The sequence below is a fragment of the Toxotes jaculatrix genome, chromosome 11 (assembly GCF_017976425.1).
Source record: "Toxotes jaculatrix isolate fToxJac2 chromosome 11, fToxJac2.pri, whole genome shotgun sequence".
Lineage (NCBI taxonomy): Eukaryota > Metazoa > Chordata > Actinopteri > Toxotidae > Toxotes > Toxotes jaculatrix.
The window spans coordinates 23770997-23789129 of record NC_054404.1 but is presented as its reverse complement, the minus strand read 5'-3'; the positions used below and the strand labels follow the sequence as shown (position 1 = coordinate 23789129).

At 43.4% G+C, this 18133-nt stretch overlaps 1 protein-coding gene across 1 annotated transcript; it reads right to left on the bottom strand.

Annotated features, from left to right (window-relative positions):
- On the bottom strand, positions 1-17667 carry si:ch211-250c4.3 (uncharacterized protein LOC100535981 homolog). Its single transcript, XM_041049105.1, has 8 exons — positions 17382-17667; positions 12141-12940; positions 7190-7351; positions 5374-5533; positions 4015-4142; positions 3776-3897; positions 2277-2381; positions 1-1818 (listed from the first exon to the last, which is right to left on the bottom strand). Exons 1-7 carry the CDS (start codon positions 17458-17460, stop codon positions 2285-2287), a joined length of 1548 nt encoding a protein of 515 aa, XP_040905039.1. The 5' UTR covers positions 17461-17667; the 3' UTR covers positions 1-1818; positions 2277-2284.
- Between the last annotated feature and the right edge of the window lie 466 nt (positions 17668-18133).

Here is an 18133-nt window from a genome sequence, read left to right as displayed (position 1 = left end):
GTATGCGTATTTCAACATACAAAACATATACAGATAAACATCAGGTATAATTTACATACAAAATTCAACACAGATCCCTTTGTTCACCGAATGATACTGACATGACGATGGTACAGTAAACAGGAAGTACACTGTTTTCACCTCTTTGGAATAAAATAGAGTAAAACAGTCTTGATGTGATGAAGCTGAACATGAACAGCACCTACGTTCAGCATCTTCTCAGAGACATTCATGGGTTGCATTTGGTTGTTTACATGAAAAGCGGCTGAAACGCATTGTGGAAAAAAAAAGTTCAAACCCTGTCAAACGGAAACGTCTCCACACAGTCGGCTAGTCGCTGCATCAAAGTGTCCATTACCGTCATTGTCATTAATCCAGTGTCGTTGGAGCCCTTTACAGTATTCATGCTAAAAATCATTAACATGTCATTACTTTCCCTCAGCCTTTTCTCTCCTGTTACTACTATTCAATCTTCAGCGATGCAACACTGACAGAGAAGATAAATCACAGTGCTTCAGCTGTCAAACACAAGATGTCAATGTCCTGACATTTATTCTAGTCCTACACAGAGAGATGTTTCTGTGAAACATCTGACCATCAGAGTGTATGGGTTGAAAATTTAAAAAAAAGAGAATGTTAAGCCAAGCTGCTGTATGACAGCATTCTCATGAAATTAATCAGCAGCACTGCATCATCATCATCATCGTGAAGTGATTATGATAGTGTTTGGTGTTTGGTGCTCCAGTTATACAACATCACACACACACACACACACACAACATCCTACAAAATTAAAAGCTGAAATATGAAAATATGGAATATATGTACATTTCACATTGGTTGGATTGTAGAAGATTGTGCAGCATCCTAATGAAAACCTGTACTGACAGAGACCTCAGATGTTGGTCCTGGAATCTGATGGAGAAACTCTCCCAGTTCGGGGGAGTCACAGCTCCCAGTGCTCCTATTACCACTGGGACCACTTTGGGAGTTCACCTTCCACATCTGTTCCAGCTGGTTCTTCTCGATCTTCTCGTGCTCCTTCGTTTCAGATGTTACTGTCAGTTGGGACTGCCACATCTGCCACATCTGGCCTCTTCTGCTCTCTTTAAACCACCACTGTGTGGTTGGTTGGTTGGTCAGCAGCTGCTCGTGGGTCTGGAACTCCTGTGAAAGTCTCACAGGATCTTAGCTCTGTTGTTCTCAACCACTTTGAGTGGTGTGTTCCACCGTGGGGCGGTTGGTCCCCAGGTCCTGTACTAGAAGCCTGGGAGTTTAAAGGCCTGTTGTTCTTGACCACTTTCAGTGGTGTGTGTCCCATCAGGGGGACTTGGGGGCCTCTAATCTACACTGCTGTTCCTGTACACTGTCCCAGCTAATTATATCTCTCCATGTGCACTGTCCCAGCGTGCGTCTTACACCAGGCTACTATGTGCTGGACTGTCTTCTGTGGTAGACCCCGGCTTCTAAGGATCTGGTGCTTAGGGCCTGTTCTTGTGCTGCCGTGATCAGAGCCTTTATGTGTATATATGTACGTATGCATATTTATATCAGTGTATACTAGTGTAAATAGTATTAACAGAGAATATGTAATACAGTTAAATCATGTCACAGTGTAGATCGTGTTAAATATCCAGTAGCCTCTTTCTCTTCTCATATCCTTTACGAGCAGCATCAGCATCCTCATCTCTCATACCACCTCCCAGTTTCTTCTTCTTTTTTCTTTTTTTCACTCTTACTTTTTCTTTTTCACCGTTTCCCTTTCACTGTCACATCAACGCTGAGTGACTTCTCCACGTGAGACCGTCTGAATCTGATCTGTGGAGCAGACAAAGATGGAGAGTAGTGTTAGGAAGCCTTCATGAAGAACTCCAGTATATTGCACCACAGTCTGGTCGTGTGGGGTTCACATAGCTGTGAGTGACATCAGGGCAGTGGAGACCTGGGTAGTTTATCTTCACTAACAACATAGAGAGTCTTAACAATATCTATTTTCCTTGGCACTGCAGCCCAGTGCTTGGGCAAAATAAAATCTTCAGTAGTTTTACTGCAGGAAGTTTTAATTTGTAGAATTTATAACAGGAAATACAGTTTGGATAGCTGGGAACCTAGACCTGGGTGTGTTTTCCCAGTTTGACAGCTTCATGCAGAAACAAATAATATGAGGATTTGTTCATTCTTGTGAACTGATTATTTTCCCAGGTTGCACCTGATTCTTTATGTAGAGCTTTAAGAATATGATTGGTGAGGAAAGATGAGAAGTAGTTCTGCTCTACCTGGATGTTTATTGTAGCCATGGGATGTCCAATTTGCTTTGGTGGCCCAAGGCAATCATGGAGTTCCTGTTTCTGCCAGCAGGTTCGACTGGTCCCAGATCAGGCCTGTAAAGAGGAGACAGTTATTAATGAGAGCTACTGGCTTTTTCTATCTGTGACAGTCCTTCAGTTTGCATCACAGTAGCTCAGCCTAGCAGTCTTGGAAAATATTCATTGTCCTTTGTTCCCACATTGTCAGAAGTCCTGCAGAAGGAAGGCAGGCATGTGTCAGCAGGAGGGTGCTGTTGTTTCTAATGAATCCTGGACTGCAGCCATATCTCTCACCAAGCCTGAGCTTAAAGCCAAAGGGGAATTCTCCCACTCCTCCAGGCATACCTCAGGCTTGACTCTGCAACCCCCGCTCTCTCTCTCTCTGTTCTGTTCTGTTCTGGATTGGTGCCAAATCCTGGTCAGGACAGAGTGAAAGGCTCAAGGGCCAGCAGTCCTCCACCTCCCATCAGATTCCTCCACTGTACAACCTCTCAAAGTAAAAGCCACAGTTCGTCCGCACGCAGATCCCTCCTTTCACAGGCAAAAATGAAGCTAATAACTCCTTTCATCTCCATCTTCCAGGAACCCGCCACAGTCCACTTCTTGCCCGAAAGTCACTGAAGCTGTCACCACTTTTCCACCACAAAAATCTCTTTCTTCCCCCTCATGCTGGCTTTTATTCACTGCTGTTAAATGACTTGCATTCCTTCTCTTTTTTCCAGGTTTTGTTCAACAAACGAGGGAAAGGAGCACAGCTTCTCTTCAGTGGTGCCATTTTAACCCGCAAAGACGAGACATCACCACAAAAACAACGTGAGATGAACGAATTATCCTCTTCAGATCTTTTACCACAAAACTGACATTCTGTGTGTCTGTATTTTGTGATTCTTTTCTGTTGTGTAACAGGGCTTCGTTAGGAAATTCTTCATTGATGGGAGATAAAAAAAATTTGCAGTTTGATCAAATACTAAAGTAATGACTGTTATTTCTCTTTCTTACCAGCTGTGTACTATGTAATTCTAAATAAGCCTCCACAGCCATATATTTTCTTTGGCTAACAGCTGTCCCGACAGTCCAAGTAATTGGATCCGGAATCAGAATGACTGTCTCTTATCAGTGAAGTGTCCCCATGGCCAGTGATATCATTTCACACAATGAGCAATTCATTCAAATTCAACAAAGAATGAGAGTGGAATCTGAGGGGCTGGGAATCAAAACAATGAGCTAAAAGAGGCTAAAATGCTCCATAGAGCTGAGGGAAGAACTTTTTGCAGCACAAAGGGATAGGGTTCTACAGAAAACCATACAAGTCAAGGATTTTGAGTCAGTGTTGCTGTTAATCCTAAAGGTGTTCCAGTCAGAGCTCTGTGCTTACCAGTCCAGTTCTTTAACACCAAACTGGGAAAAGTGTTTTTTGATGGACAGAGAATACAGAGGTCATAGTGAAATGTAAGTAGTGTATTTCTCACCTGTAGAGTTGTGGGCAGGACATCTTCAGTGAGGAGGAGGTGAGTCCCAGCTTGCTCTGGTTTCTCGGCCGACCTTTCCTCACCAGGTCTTTGACTCGGCCCCAAGTATAGTTTTCACTCAGCTGGATGCAAAAAGACATACAACAATAACAATTTAATACAATAATAATAAACAATAATACAGATCTCTCAGGAATGTGATTCTTGCTGTGGACCTATAACACGTGCGCATGACTCACCCTGCGCCGGGGGATGGAGAGCCCTTCGGTGCTGCCCCTGAGGAAGCAGACCTCCCCCTCAGTGTAACTCCTTCGGTTCAGGCCTCTCCTCCACAGTGGGGCAGGAGTCAAACCCTCGCTATTCATGTCTGAAACACAAATCACAAGCAAAGTGATTTAAACAAAGCAGTAACACTGTGTGTGTGGGAGAGTTTTCTTGGGTAAGGCAATTCATTCCTTCTACAGTTATTTGGTAACACACTTAACAGGTTCTTATGCATGTCCACCGGACGCCCCAACATCTGTATCTAAGCATCTTTTGTTGCTCTGTTTTTGTATTTGCACTTTCCTAAAAAGGAAACACTCCTGACATCTGTTTAATATTACACCGATCAGCTACTTCCACCCATCTTTGGTTGACCTTTTTTTTTTTTTTGTCTAAGCCTCTTCTCCAGATTTCCTGTCCATCAGAGGAAGAACCAAATCATTCCAGAGTCCACAGGACATTACATGTCCCCATCATGATGCCGAGAACTGTGCATGAATTCCTCAAGTTATAATTCCATCTTCACTACGGGACCACTGAGCTGTCCTCGCCACCGCTTCCTCAGGTAACGTGAGCAGCTCAGAAAACACAAGAGCGATGATGACGTTTGGGGAGATGGTTGTGTTTCCAAAATGACGACCATCTCCTGGAGCTCTCTGTCAGTGTAAGAACCGAGGCAGAAAAACACGTGGGGTTTCTTCAGAGTGAGGTGGTGAAACATTAGCACTACTACTACAGCTTTTCAATAACATAGCTATTAGATCCATGTGTCACACCGAAATTAAAACATTATTACGTGGTTTTGTGTGTGTATGTTGACACATTCCACCGGAGCAGGTTTTTAAGTGCTGACCCTACCGGTAATTAAATGCTGAATGTTATTCAGGGGTGGTTTCAGTAACCTCCAGGGCATTCGGCTGCAGAACAAACAGTACTGTATGTCTCACAGCAAAAGAATCTGTAACTCTGGTGGGCCCCTAAAGAATGAGTGTCTTATCTTCTAGGTTCATACAGGCCTAAAAGCCAAGTGCTCTCACTGTGTACTGGTTTGTCCTAAAAGTCCTGCTCTAACTATACTCTTAACCTTGAATTCGTCCCTTCGGTTCTTACCACTGCTTGTTGGTTGGTTAGTTGGTTCCCTACTACCTCAGACACACCAACATCTATCATCAACATTAAAAGTGTTGTTAAAAAGTTAAACTGTGTGCGCACAGCTATGGCAGAGGTCCCAAGTGACTATCAGACTGTCTGTGTTGGATACCCCCTTTCCTTCGGCGGATTTAGTCACACCTCTCTAATTTCATCAAATAAAGAAAGCTATGTGTTAGCATTACCTCTCCTGGCTGATGTGAGTGGGTGCTGGGTGACCTCAGCGATGGTGGACAGGTCCATGGCTCCACTGGGTGACAAAAACTCACTTCTGGAGAGTCTCATCTGCGCATCCTGGAAGATCAGGCTGGCAGCTCCACAGCTGCAGTGCTGATGGAAGAAGTCCTGTTAAGGGACATGGCAGCAATCAGCCAACAGTGACAAAAACAGCTAAATATTATAATGTTCTTTATTTAGCATATTCATGTCATTATTTTCTACTGATTTGCAGAATGAATTCTTTGCCTTTTTATTTTCAAATTGATGCATTGCGACGTTCAGCCCCCAAATCCTGCCCAAACCCACCCAACAGAGGTGCACTTATAATGTTATCATATTAAATAATGTTTCACTGTTCTACTAGAACATTGGAAAAAAAAAACAACATACATTGAATCACACTTGTTTTATTGACAACGAACACGCCTTATTGCATGGTACCTGGATACAGTGCAATGATATGTCGTTATTTTTTGATCTTTATTACAGTTTTACCATATGTCCCATGGAGGACACTGAAGGCATCTTTCCTTTATCATTGTATGGAATCACGTTTCCCCTGCTACTAAAGAAGGGGGGGAAAAAACATTCCATGTGGCTCATTATATGAAGTAATTTCCTCATTTTTACCAAAATATTTCTCTTCCCCTGCTCTCCTCTCTCTTAGGTTCCCCCCACTGTGGAGGCAGGGTTCGAATGGGCCTGTAGAAAAACACAGCCAAGTGCAGATCAGCCTACACACACGTGTTCCCTCCTGATATCAACACATCTTTCTTACATAACCAGTGAGCACTTATATTCTAAAAGAGTATTGGGGGTAGATGACAACATGCCGAAGTCATGCCTCATCATTTTTGTTTGTGTTAAACCTCCAAGTATTCTGGGTTTGACCAAAATGGACCAGTGTGTTTTTTTTTAATGAAGTTTTTGCATTTTACTTCCAAAACTAAACTTTTGTGTCCTTTCTCCAGGAGACAGCTGCCTCAAAGCAATATACAGCCAACCGAGGAAGAAACCCAGTGTGATCAGAGAGACTGAGCATCAAGCAAACACCTGTGTTAGCCACGTTCTCAGTGGGCACCAGAGTGGTCTTCCAAAAGCTAAATGAAGACAGAGCAAAGGAAACGTCGTCACCCAAAGAGCAGGTTAGTATTCCAGTCACGAGTACAGCTGTGGACTGCACCACCCTACCTCGTTTTTTTTTCCCTAGAACTTTAAAAATGATGGACTACAAATATTTCATTTGGCTCTGGGTCCATGGCACAAACTTAATGTACTGTATCTCTCTTTTGAGATTAGAGGACTCAAAGTCCGTAACTGGAGTCCTGTGTAATTGGACCATAGATACGATAGGTATTCCTACTATGCAATGGGGAAAGAGGGAAAAGTACAGCACCTCCCAGTTCCCCTTTTATCCCTTCTTATTCTTGTATGCTGTAAACAGCATGTTGAAATGTAGATATAAATGAAAGATTGCAGTTTTTTAATGTTTAATTTGCAAAAAGTTAACAAAAAAACTTTGTCATTATGGATTATTGAGTATTTTTAAATACTCTGTGTCTAAAGGATCCAGCATGGGAAACAAAACGCAATTGTGGAAAAACTGTGTCAACAAACTCCACAGCCCCAGTCTGTGACACAGGTTTTCCAATATAAATTTGAAGTCTCGGGGCTTGGATAGACAGATATAGACAGGCATAGTCCGAGATGGCAGTACTAGTGCTTTCCTACATCTGGGCTGCATCCTGAGAAAAAAAAAAAAATCAAAGAAGAGTTACACACCTCTTTGGTCTTTGTCATCCTGCTGTCTTTTTGCAGACTGCAGATCTGCCTCTGCAGCCGGAGGTTGGTCTCCTGCAGCTGGCCGATCTTCTGGATGAGTTGGCAGATGTGCTCCAGGTAACCCAGGCCTGAACTCACAGGGCTGGAACTCGCCTGCTGTGCCTGCACAAACAGAAGAGTGTGTAGGTTAGTCAAGATACAGGGAGAAAGCTTGGAGTAAAGTCAGTTGCTGCTCTGGATGGACAGTAGTCCTTTGGCTTTACTGATATACAATACTTATAAATTTGATTGCATTCATGCCAAAACATCAGGATTGATTCACCCTGTACACCACTGTATTATTCTTCTCAATGATGGCAGCTCTTCCCAACCCATTTTGAACACTTGGTCTCTGGCCAGCAGTTTAGTAATAAGGCATAAAATGAAGATAATTACAGTTTGAGATGTTGCAGAATCAGAGTCAATTCTGTTTGAGTGGTTTTCAAACCAAATGAAAAAAGGAAATATTTTAGCAAATATTTATCCAATCATCAACATTCCTAAAAGTTTCCCAACAAAAGCAGGATGTGAGCTCAGGTCAGGGTCTTTCTCCCCTCTTTCCTGTGCTGCTCACACTGAAACTCCAGTCAGGCAACTGGGAAGTGTGATGGAAACACGGGCCAAACAATGGGCCCACAGCCATAACAGGCTGGAAGACTGACATCATCCATTTCCTCTGATGGACAAACCTTCTGTAGGTCACACAGGATCTTGACCATGAACCCATTCCCAGATCATTGTTTTAAGAAGTTAGGGTACTAAGTAATGAGATCACTTTGCTCATCAGTGGCACTCTACAGGTTCTGAGAATTTCCCATTGGGGTTCTCATTATGGACTGGATGATAAATAGAGGATATAATGGAGTCACAAAAGCCACCAGTCAGGTTCAAAGGGTTAATGTGATATTTAGCAGATGGATTTCCTCATCTGCTGACTCCTCTGAACCTCTTCTCTGTGTCCAGGCTATAAGACCTCTCGTAGTTTATTGGTAGCTAGTTTAGATAAGGAAGTATTCCTTCCAGGAGATGAGCCTCACTTCCTCAGGGGTAGTTGTTGACGGGGGGTGGGGTGAGGGATGACGGGGGTGGTCTATCATCAGAAGCCGTTCTGGCTGTGACGTTATCAGGGCTGGGACTGATCTTATCCAGAGCCCCACAGAGACCACTGAGTGATCCACAGCCGGGAAGAGAGAGAGTAGGATTCAGGAATGCCCTCTTTTGTGTGCGGAGACCCATTTTCAAATGGGTAAACACACGCTAACAAACACACACACCCTGCTGTACTTCCTCCGAGCTCCCGCTGATCACATGAGTCAAGGGACAATTAAGTGTAACACGTGCAACTGACTGAAGTTGCGAGGATGTGAGAAGTTGCATGTCTGACAGAGTGTGTGCTTGTGTTGGCATGAAACACTGGATCCTGTATTGTCTGAGGTGAGTATTAGTGGCTGATGGTCAGGAATCTCATTTGTCCTACTAGTCTTAAGAAGAAGACAGATAAAGCCTTGTCAGTGGAAAAGACCCAGTGTGTATCTGTGATGTATTATCAAAAATATGTATTGGAATTACCTGAATTTATGTATAAATTGTTGTTTTAAAAATATGTTCAGCTCTTTATCTATGTTACTATTATGAACAAACGCATACTATTTTAACCAGTAACACCCAAAATGATTTGCAGCCTTTATTTTGATTTCAAAACAAGAGCATGGTAAGAAAGTAATATCCAAGATCACCGTGGTAACCGAGGTCTCCTCTGGTCCGCCCTTGTGGATGTTTCCATTATCTGTGTTGCATCCAGAATACTTTCCTAAACATGACAGTGTTGGATAGGAATGAAGCACCAGATGTGTGTGGAGCATCCAAACAGGGAGGAATGCACAAGCAGATCACGTATGCTGCTTCTCCCAGGCAGATACCAGTCTTTTCAACACACACAGATAATGTTTCTGCTTCACCTCTATGCAGTTTATCCTTCAAATTACTCCTGACAGGAACCCGGGAGATATTATGTGCTGCTGTTGTTCTTCAGTAGTTTTGGCACCTGACTTTGGTTTAGTTTTGGTCTTTAGTCTCTTTTGATTAAAAAAAAATGTAATAGTTTTCGGTTGTTTCACACAGTGCGATCACGTCCTGCAGTGACATCCTCAGTCACCTCAGGAAGAGCTGCTCTTCTGTTTTTCATATCACACTGATGCACGAGCATCACGCTCATCAGCAGAATCTGTGGGCCACAGTCTGTCCACTGACGTCTGTCCTACAGATCTAAATACAGATGTCACTTTAGTCCCTGTTCCTGTTCAAACAGCCAGTTGAACAGTCTCTGTGACTGAAGCTTCTCCATCTGTGTCCCAACAATCAACCCTCTGTCAAAGTCACCAACCCAACTGTACCATGCAGTTCACTTGGGCGGAAGCATCTGGATTTGTTATGTTTCTCAACTCATTTTATCCAGGTGTTTCCTTCAATCTGTCACTGGCCTGTAGCTCAACAAGAGGGATCACGAATATTACCAGTAATGGTGGGTTAGGTAACACTGCTGCACTTCACCATGCCAAAGCCGAACTGCAAAAATCTTCACAGAACACAATTGACACAGTGATTGTTCCCTGTCTCTCCAGCGGCCCTGAGGAGGAGCAGCAGCAGCTTTCCAGCCAAAGGAGTTTGCATTCCCTGCCAGGTGCTTTGGAAACTATAACTTTACCTGATCCTTCAAGTCAGGTTGGTTTTCACAAGTGACATGGCTTCACAACATTTGGGAAAATGGTAAAGCTGTATGCTTCTTGTGTTGCTTTGTTTTACAGGGACACAATATAGTGTATAAATTGATAATTTGGGCACTGTGTGGTAGAAATTCATTATGGTGCACTTTATAGTAAATATTGGGACAAGAGAGTTTTGGTTTAGCTTGAGACTACAGCAGGTAGAATGTAACATAACTCAAGAGTATTCCTTTTGCAAATATCTACAAGAAGATTTAGTTCACAGTTTTTCAAGTATTTCTAAATACAACTGTCATATACCCATATGTATATTGAAAGAGGTTTTGGTTGCTGTAATGGTTCCCTCCCTCCAATTCTTTCCTATTGAGATTTAGTCCTTGCTCTGTGTTAAAATACAAGCTAACATTCAGACAACTGAAGCTGAACTATAGAATGCATTTTCAAATTCAGACAATCTCTTCTTGAAAGTATTTGTAGTGTCGCCATCATTTGTGCATATGAAAATTGCCAGAAAAAACTTGAGCAAAGGCTGAAAAAGAGAGTTTCAGAGAGAAATTCAAACCCACTTTCTCACTTCAACTCGCCAAGGGGGCGAGGAGGTGTTACAGAAAGTCCCTGTGCTCTTAGATGGTTAACAGCCTACGCTAAAACTGCTAGTCACTCCTACCAATAACCTACTTGAACCTATAAACATGAAAATGAACGTTAGCACTGATGTTGTGCAGCTGGGGAATTCAAGTAACGCAGAAGCATCCAGGCTTCAGATTTTAATTACATTTCACACAAGCACTGATGAAGTAAGTATGCTTTGAAAAGTGACACCGAGTGTGAGATCAGACATGCAGCTAAACAGCTCCATATGATCACTGTTACTGCCTGATGTTGGAAATCTGACAGCTATGCACTCCATAACATCTCCAACATCTGAGCCTTGAGATTTGCAGAGATTGTAGAACCTGCTCTTGTTCTATTTAGTGACAGACAGAGGAACAGAGCAAGCGAGAGAAAAGGCATGTCAGTAAACACAGAGACAGTCCTTAGTGTTCACATATTTGAATCCAGTATCCCTCTGAGGCAAACTACAGAGTTCCATTTAGCAGGGAAAGGAATTACATTAATAGCTGTGGTGATAAGTGATGATTATGACGTTGGGGGGCCACACCACCAGGCCGCCTGTCAGCAATGTGCTCCCAGATGCCGGCATGCTGGGCCCCTAAAAGCTGCAGCCGCATACCATTACTGTACCTCACGAGGGCCCCAGCAGGGACCCATCAAAGAGCCCTTATCTGGGTAAAAATGTGAGTAATTTGAGATATTTGACACCTATTTGATGCATCCAGGTAGGCCGCCAAGCTCTGGGCTTGGAAAACAGGGAGGGTCCAGATGAGAGCCGCCGACGGTCAGCGACAGTATCGCTAGAAAAATCTTAGTCCCCTCAGCACAGATGAACAGGTGCTACATGACATGTGGGTTCCTGAGAAAGCTACTACACACTGTAACACACACCCTCCCCTCCGCACTGCCTCTTCCAGCGTTAATAAAAGCCTTTTCTTCAGAAAGCCCTTCAGGCTTGGATGGATGGAAGATGGAATATGTGTAGCTTTGAAATGCGTTTGTTATACAATAACATAAAGAGACTGAGCTGCTTACTTTTTCATAAGTATCCATGAGGTTGTATGACTTTTTTAGCATAGAATGACATTTCTGAACAAATACTGGATGGACTGCTGTGAAATTTCAGGATGAAGCGTAGTAACGGATTCTTTCACTTTTTTACCAAGTGCCAAGTGTTACTTTCTAACTATAGGACCTTTTGGGACTCGCTGATTAGCATGCTAAGGTTAACACTGGCTTTGCTTTCTACTGCTGGAGACAGCATTAAGTTTGGGATGAAGTTTGATGCTTAACCCTGCCCCGACCCCTGCAGATGTAAATTCAACCTGCACATAATGAGTTGAGGCAATGATGAGGCAACAATGTACCTGCAGCAGCTGAAAATGCAAGAAAAAAAAAATACACACACTTTCTGAAGCTGTATAACACCTTTCTGTGAACATATAGAGCACAAAAAGGAGGATGTGGCTAAGAAGAAGAAGATCTGGGCTACCTGGCTTAGCCTGCTTAGCCTGCATGCTTATAAGGCATGGAAGATGAATGGATTAATTAATGGATGTTTAGATGTTTGTTACCTCACTAAGTCTGCAGCATTCGTCCATATACTCCTCCAGGCTGTCACTGGTGGCGTTCCTCCTTATAGGCTCTGGCTCATAACCACTCTCCATTATATCATCACAGGTTCCTGTTGTGGTTTGCTCCTCAGGTCTCAGATCCTCTGAGCTGGTCCTTTCAGCTACAGCACTCTTCTCTCCGAGCTGTTCAGACATGTCCTCATCTGCTTCAGGGCTGCTTTCTGAAGCCCTCCTCTGGTCTCTATCCAAATCCTCACTTATGTGCAGGTCTGCTCTGAACACATTGCCCTGAGTATTCACTGTTGTGTTCGAACTGTTATCCACCGAGTCCTCTGCCTGTTTAACCTCAGAGTTCACTGCATGTCTGGTTATTTTATCAGAGGGAGCAGTGTCAGGGTCAGTGTTTAAGTTGCAGGAGTTACAGGAGGACTCTCGGCTGTGGACGATGAAGCTCTGCTCAGAGCCATCCGGGGTGGATGGAGAGTTAGCTCCACTGGGGAGCTCCACTCCAGAGTCCTCGGACTCTAACTTGTACAACCTCAGCAGCTGAGAGTCAGAGAAAATGGTAGGCAGGTAGTCTGAGCCGGTCTCCATCTGAGACTGTCCAGACTTGTCATCGAGGTGGAAATTCACCTCAGGCGCTTTGGTGAGGTCTGAGAAGTCCTGCTCGGAAACTGACACTGTGGAGATGGTGGACGCAGAATCAGCAGACATCAGGAGCCTCTCGTGGAAGTTACTGAAGAGCTTCATTTTGGTCAGGACAACCTCACCATCCCAAACCGCATCTCTGTCCCCTTTCCCTGTTAAACAGATAGAGAAACAAAGATACTGAAATGACTGATGCTGCTGTGCTTGTCTTTGGAGAACAGCCTCCCTCACCTGCATGGCTGCGCTGCCAGTTTTTAATGTTTTCACACAGTCTGAAATGTCTCTCACATGCCTCAAAGGAAATACGAGATCCTGAAATATGTGAGCTTAGGCCAAAACTCTGTTGTTGTAGTTTAGTGCTGCCAGAAAGTGGATTTTCTTGACTTAAGGTTTCAACAAGAGCCAAATTATATAATACCTGGGTGACGTACAACTATAATTCAGTTTAAGGGCTTTTAAAGAACAAAGTGAAAGACTGTGGAGGTGCAGGCATTTCAACCATTCTATCAAAATCAGCTGCTTGTTCTGGGCTGGATCCAGTCTTTTGACCATTAATGGCCCATATTCACCATCGAATAGTATATCTATAATGATATGACTGGATGCTTGAGTGAAGCCCAGGCACTGGTGTTTATGCTATCCTGTGAACTGGAATACCACAGGATCCACACAAATTAAGTAAGTGCTGCTTTGATCTGAAGCTCCACTTATGACCATAACAGGGAGCAGTCACAAGTATCCTCTCCTGTTTCTCAGTGTGGGCAATTTGATATGCCTTACTGTCAGTCAAATGACATTTTTTCGTCCCTTCCAACCTTTGGATTTGAACAGAAAAGACAAAAAAAAAAAAAAAAAAGAAACTTTGTCTTTCCCCATGGAAATGCAGAGGCCCTGATCAAGCTTGAGGGTTGTTGTGTTGCTTTAGTCAAGTGCTCGGAATAAAACAGCAGCTAAGCGCGATTTTCAAATAATGTAATTCAAGAGCGTTAGATCACACCCTGGCAGTGGTGGAGGTTGAGTGGACTTCCTGAGGGGTGAAATGGAGATCTAGCCAAGGCAAATGTGAGATTAAAAGTTCTCTGAAGTGGTGACACTTTTATCCTCTCTGAGGGGAACTTCAGAGGAGGCGGTTTTCGGAGGGGAATTTTCTCCAAAGCACGTTTGTGTGAATTTGCACAGACGTCTTTGGCTCGCTCGTGGTTTACACAGCAAAGCAAATGGAAAAGCAGAAATATTTTGAGTGTGTGTTTGTGTGTGTGTGTGTGTGTGTGTGTAGACACACACTTCCTCCTGTGTGGTTTAACAGAGGCTGAGGGGATGTTGATATTGTGAAGGGTAGAGGCTGCACTGAAATGATGCATCAGTTAGAAACAGGATGTTAGCTGATGGGAAATAATTAGACTTTTCTGACTGTGATTGTAACTTGGCACAACTGAAAATCTCAGAGGGTGAAACATCTTTAGCTCGGATGATAACCACACAATATTTCCCACAGATGAAAGTGCAGGAACAATGGATAGATGAAAACTGAAAAAACAAAGTTTATATATAAATTTACAGATATTCCCGATATGGCTGTTGTTGTTGGATTATTATGCTACATGGGGAGAACAAAACAGAAGAATGTGTGCAGCTGTTTCCATTGTGGCTTCAGCAGGTCACACCTTGTTTTTCCCAATTACCTCACTTTGTTGAGCGAACTGAAACACTCGTAGTATATTTATGTTTCTACCATCCTAAATGAATGCTTACTGTCCACTGAGCGATACCTCTCAAGTCACTCAAAGCCAATGGGATGCAAACAGCAGTCGTGAACTGCGAGGTGGTCGCGGAGGCCTAAAGAAAGAATCCGTGGCACCATCCATTCATTTGTTTTAGTGTCCTGCTGTTTTTTCCACAATGCTTCTGCCTTGATTGCATTTATGCAAAAGTTTCACATCTGAATAGAAGTGCTACGATCAGAGGACGAGCTCACAGAGGTGAAGGAAACATTCAGTGATGGTGCTGATATTTGAGGGGATGGAGGAGACAGCCTGACCTGTGAATTGGCAGAAGCCAATATAAGGCAGGTAATGACTTATTGCAGATATATCGATTGATTTTAGCAGGTGATTCTTTATAGGAATTTCTCCTTATGGATTTGAGAGAGCAGGATGTGTGCCTTTAAATTTTCGAAACATTTTCTGTGAGTAGTAAGTTAAACAGCTAAAGTAGCACGGCTTCATGTAAACATGTAGTACCGACCCTTTTTTTAAAAAATTGTAAACAGCAGTGACACGTTTTATGGGCGGAGCCTAACTGATGGCAGAAAGTGGTCAGTGAGAGAATGTGAAATCTGTGAAATGAATTCAGTGACTTATCCGTTCCAGCCCGTAGAACAACAACACCAACACTCGTGTCTGACTCTACCTGACTCTCCATCCTGACATGTTTATTTTCCTACATTGTTTTTTCCAGCCCTGCCAATACCTGTGAATTACCAGCAGACAATAAGGAGAGCAGGCTGACTTTAATTACATGCTGAAGTCATCTGGCCAACTCAGTTGTGTCATCTGACTCCTCGCTATTGTGAGACAATCGCCGTCCTTCCCCTACAATCTTCTCCACTCGACCGCCGTCAGCTGGACAGGTGTCGCCCTGATCCAGCTGTTCTCATCCCTCCCAAACAACACAAACAGATATTCTGTCCTGTAATTGTCTAAACAGCCTGACTCAGCCTGTTTCCAGTCTCGGTGCGTGACTAATCCCCACAACATATAATTACAGATGGTCCACCTCCCCTCCCGTCCCCTCCCCCGTCCCCCGATTCATCCTCTAGCTTCTTTTCTGTGTAAAAACATCAGAGGAATTTCTCATCACACTGTTTCACCTTTTAGTTAGTACTGTCATTCAACTCTTAGAGGGTGAGACTTTCCAGAAATGAGATTTTTCTCAATCCCAGAAAAATCTGACACAGCGCACACACAGTGGTATGGAAAAAAAAAAAAAAAAACTCAGCAGCAGGTGTGTGTGAAGCCTGTGCTGCCTCTGAATGCACAGGTCAAACTTTGTGGGATTGTGGGAGTTTTTTTTTTTCTTGAGGCACCGTATACAGGCATGTGAGCAGTGGGCTTTGCTGGCTTCTCAGATCCTGATGTCATAAACAGGTTGTGACAAGCCACTGCTATTTTTACAGCCCATGTGAGATACAGGTACGTCAGCTCCCCATTAGGTTTCTAGGTCGTCTGTGGTCAAGACTGCACTGACAATTTTCAGGCCTGGTGTTCAGAGAGACTACAGCACAGAATAACATGACGCTTTCCTTTGCTGATTTCAATGAGGCCACTTTGTTTAGTGCCAGCATCATCTCAAAAAAAAAAAAAGTTAAACCTGGCTCAACTGCACAGCATTGGACTGGTCAAACAAATATGAGCATTTCTAACATGAACGGGGTGATTTCCGTTCCAATCATCATCACAACATGAGATACAACCTCTGCTGAGTTGTAAAAATCCTGTCTCATAGCATTATAAACCTCTGTGCTGTGCTTTAATTGAATCTAATAAACCCTTTAAAATCACGGATCTGTTACTCAGACCGGACTTTCTGGACTGGTAGTCCACTGGTACACCAGTGCCTGAAACAACACGCCCCCACCCACACACCCTGTTTGCTTATTTTCTAATGCAGTGTTATTTTCAGCAGCGTTTCCTCGAGTGTGCTGCTTTCGTATCTCGTCTGTGCCCCAGTGGAAGGAGAGAGGCTTTGTTCTCTTTGGTTTGCCATGATTTTTTTTTTTTTTGTGTCAGTTTGTGGTCACTGAGCCTTTGCTCGGTCAGGATCTGTCTCTGCTTTCTGTCTCTGACAGTTCAGAGACATTCTGCCAGTTCACAATCTCTGTTTAGAGAACAGATAACATCCTGATCTACTGTGGCTTTTAGTTTCTTCTTCCCCGTGTCTCAGACAGGTCAGGTTTTTTGAGAGGAGGCAGTTCGTCTCAGCACCAGCTGACAGAGGGGGGCTCATTTCTGGGCTCAAAGACACTATGACACTCTCTTTGGAGGAGCTGGGGATCAAACCAGGAACCCTCCAGTTACCAGTTGACCAAACAAAGCTGCTATTTTTAATGGACACATGGAGAATCTGTTGTCCATGTCTGTTTTGTTGTGGCAGCCAGACAAGATGAGAAATCAGGTCTTAAATGTTGGTTTTGGAGCCTCCTGAATGTTTATTGCCCTTTAGAAAGAAAAGTTAATCTGCTGTCTGGGAATCCCATTAAACTTATTAAACAGACTGAGTCACGTGCCGGAGCTGCTATTCTGGACAGAAAACAGTTGGGCTTCCTGTCAAAATGCCCCCGTAGACGCACAATTCTGAAAGTTTTTCTCACTTCTGCAATTTAAAGCATCAGTCACCTACAACACAGACACAGCACACAGACCCTCAGAGAGCTGATCAGTCCTCTGCTCAAGCAAATGAAAAGCTGTTAGCGGACAAAGGTTGGATCAGTTCATGATGCGAGGACTTGAGAGAAGAGAAATTACTGCTACATGTCATCTAAGGACATACAGAGGACAAAGACATCATGTAGAAGACAACAGAAGGTGACTGTACCTTTCCTCCAAGGAGTCAGGATGGATATTGACTTCGGCCAGCTGATAACAAGCCCAGCCTTTTTCTTCTTCACACTCATGTTGCTGGAACAATCCCCAAAGTTAAGAAAACTTTAAAAGTGGAATTAAAAAAAAACAAAACAAAAGAATAAAGAGCTCCTTCCTCAGAAATTCCTCCCCATGTTTTTAAAGAGGTTTGTTATGCCTTGGACGTCGCTTGTTTTTGTTGGATTCCATGTGGAGGCTGTCGTCGAGCAGGGTCAGGATACCTGCGTTTCCTCGCATGCTTGGACTGTCTGTGTGTGAACGTGTCTAATTCCTCCAGCTGAGAAGAGTAAAGGGGGCCAGGCTCCAGCAGCATTCAGAGTCATAAGGAGTGGAGGAGGAGTGGCAGCCAGCCAGAGGGAGAGAGGTGGAGGAGGAGGAGGAGGAGGAAAAAGTGATTTACGCTCAGCCTGAAGGCAAACGGGAGTGACGAGCAGGAGGAAGACTGAGAATGGTTAAAGAGGGAGGAGGCTGATGGTCCACTGAGATTAACCTTTCTGTTGTGTTACTGCTGTCGCTCCAACATCTCACAAAAAAAAATCAAAGATTAGAGGAAAAGTCCAAAAAGTGAAAACAGACCTGTGAACCTGAACTTTTTCTTCTTTCTTCTCCCATTAATCATCTGATCTCTATGTGAAACTGTATATAAACTAACATGCTGACGCTTCAGTATTAATCATCTAAATACGTCATATACAATAAAATTTA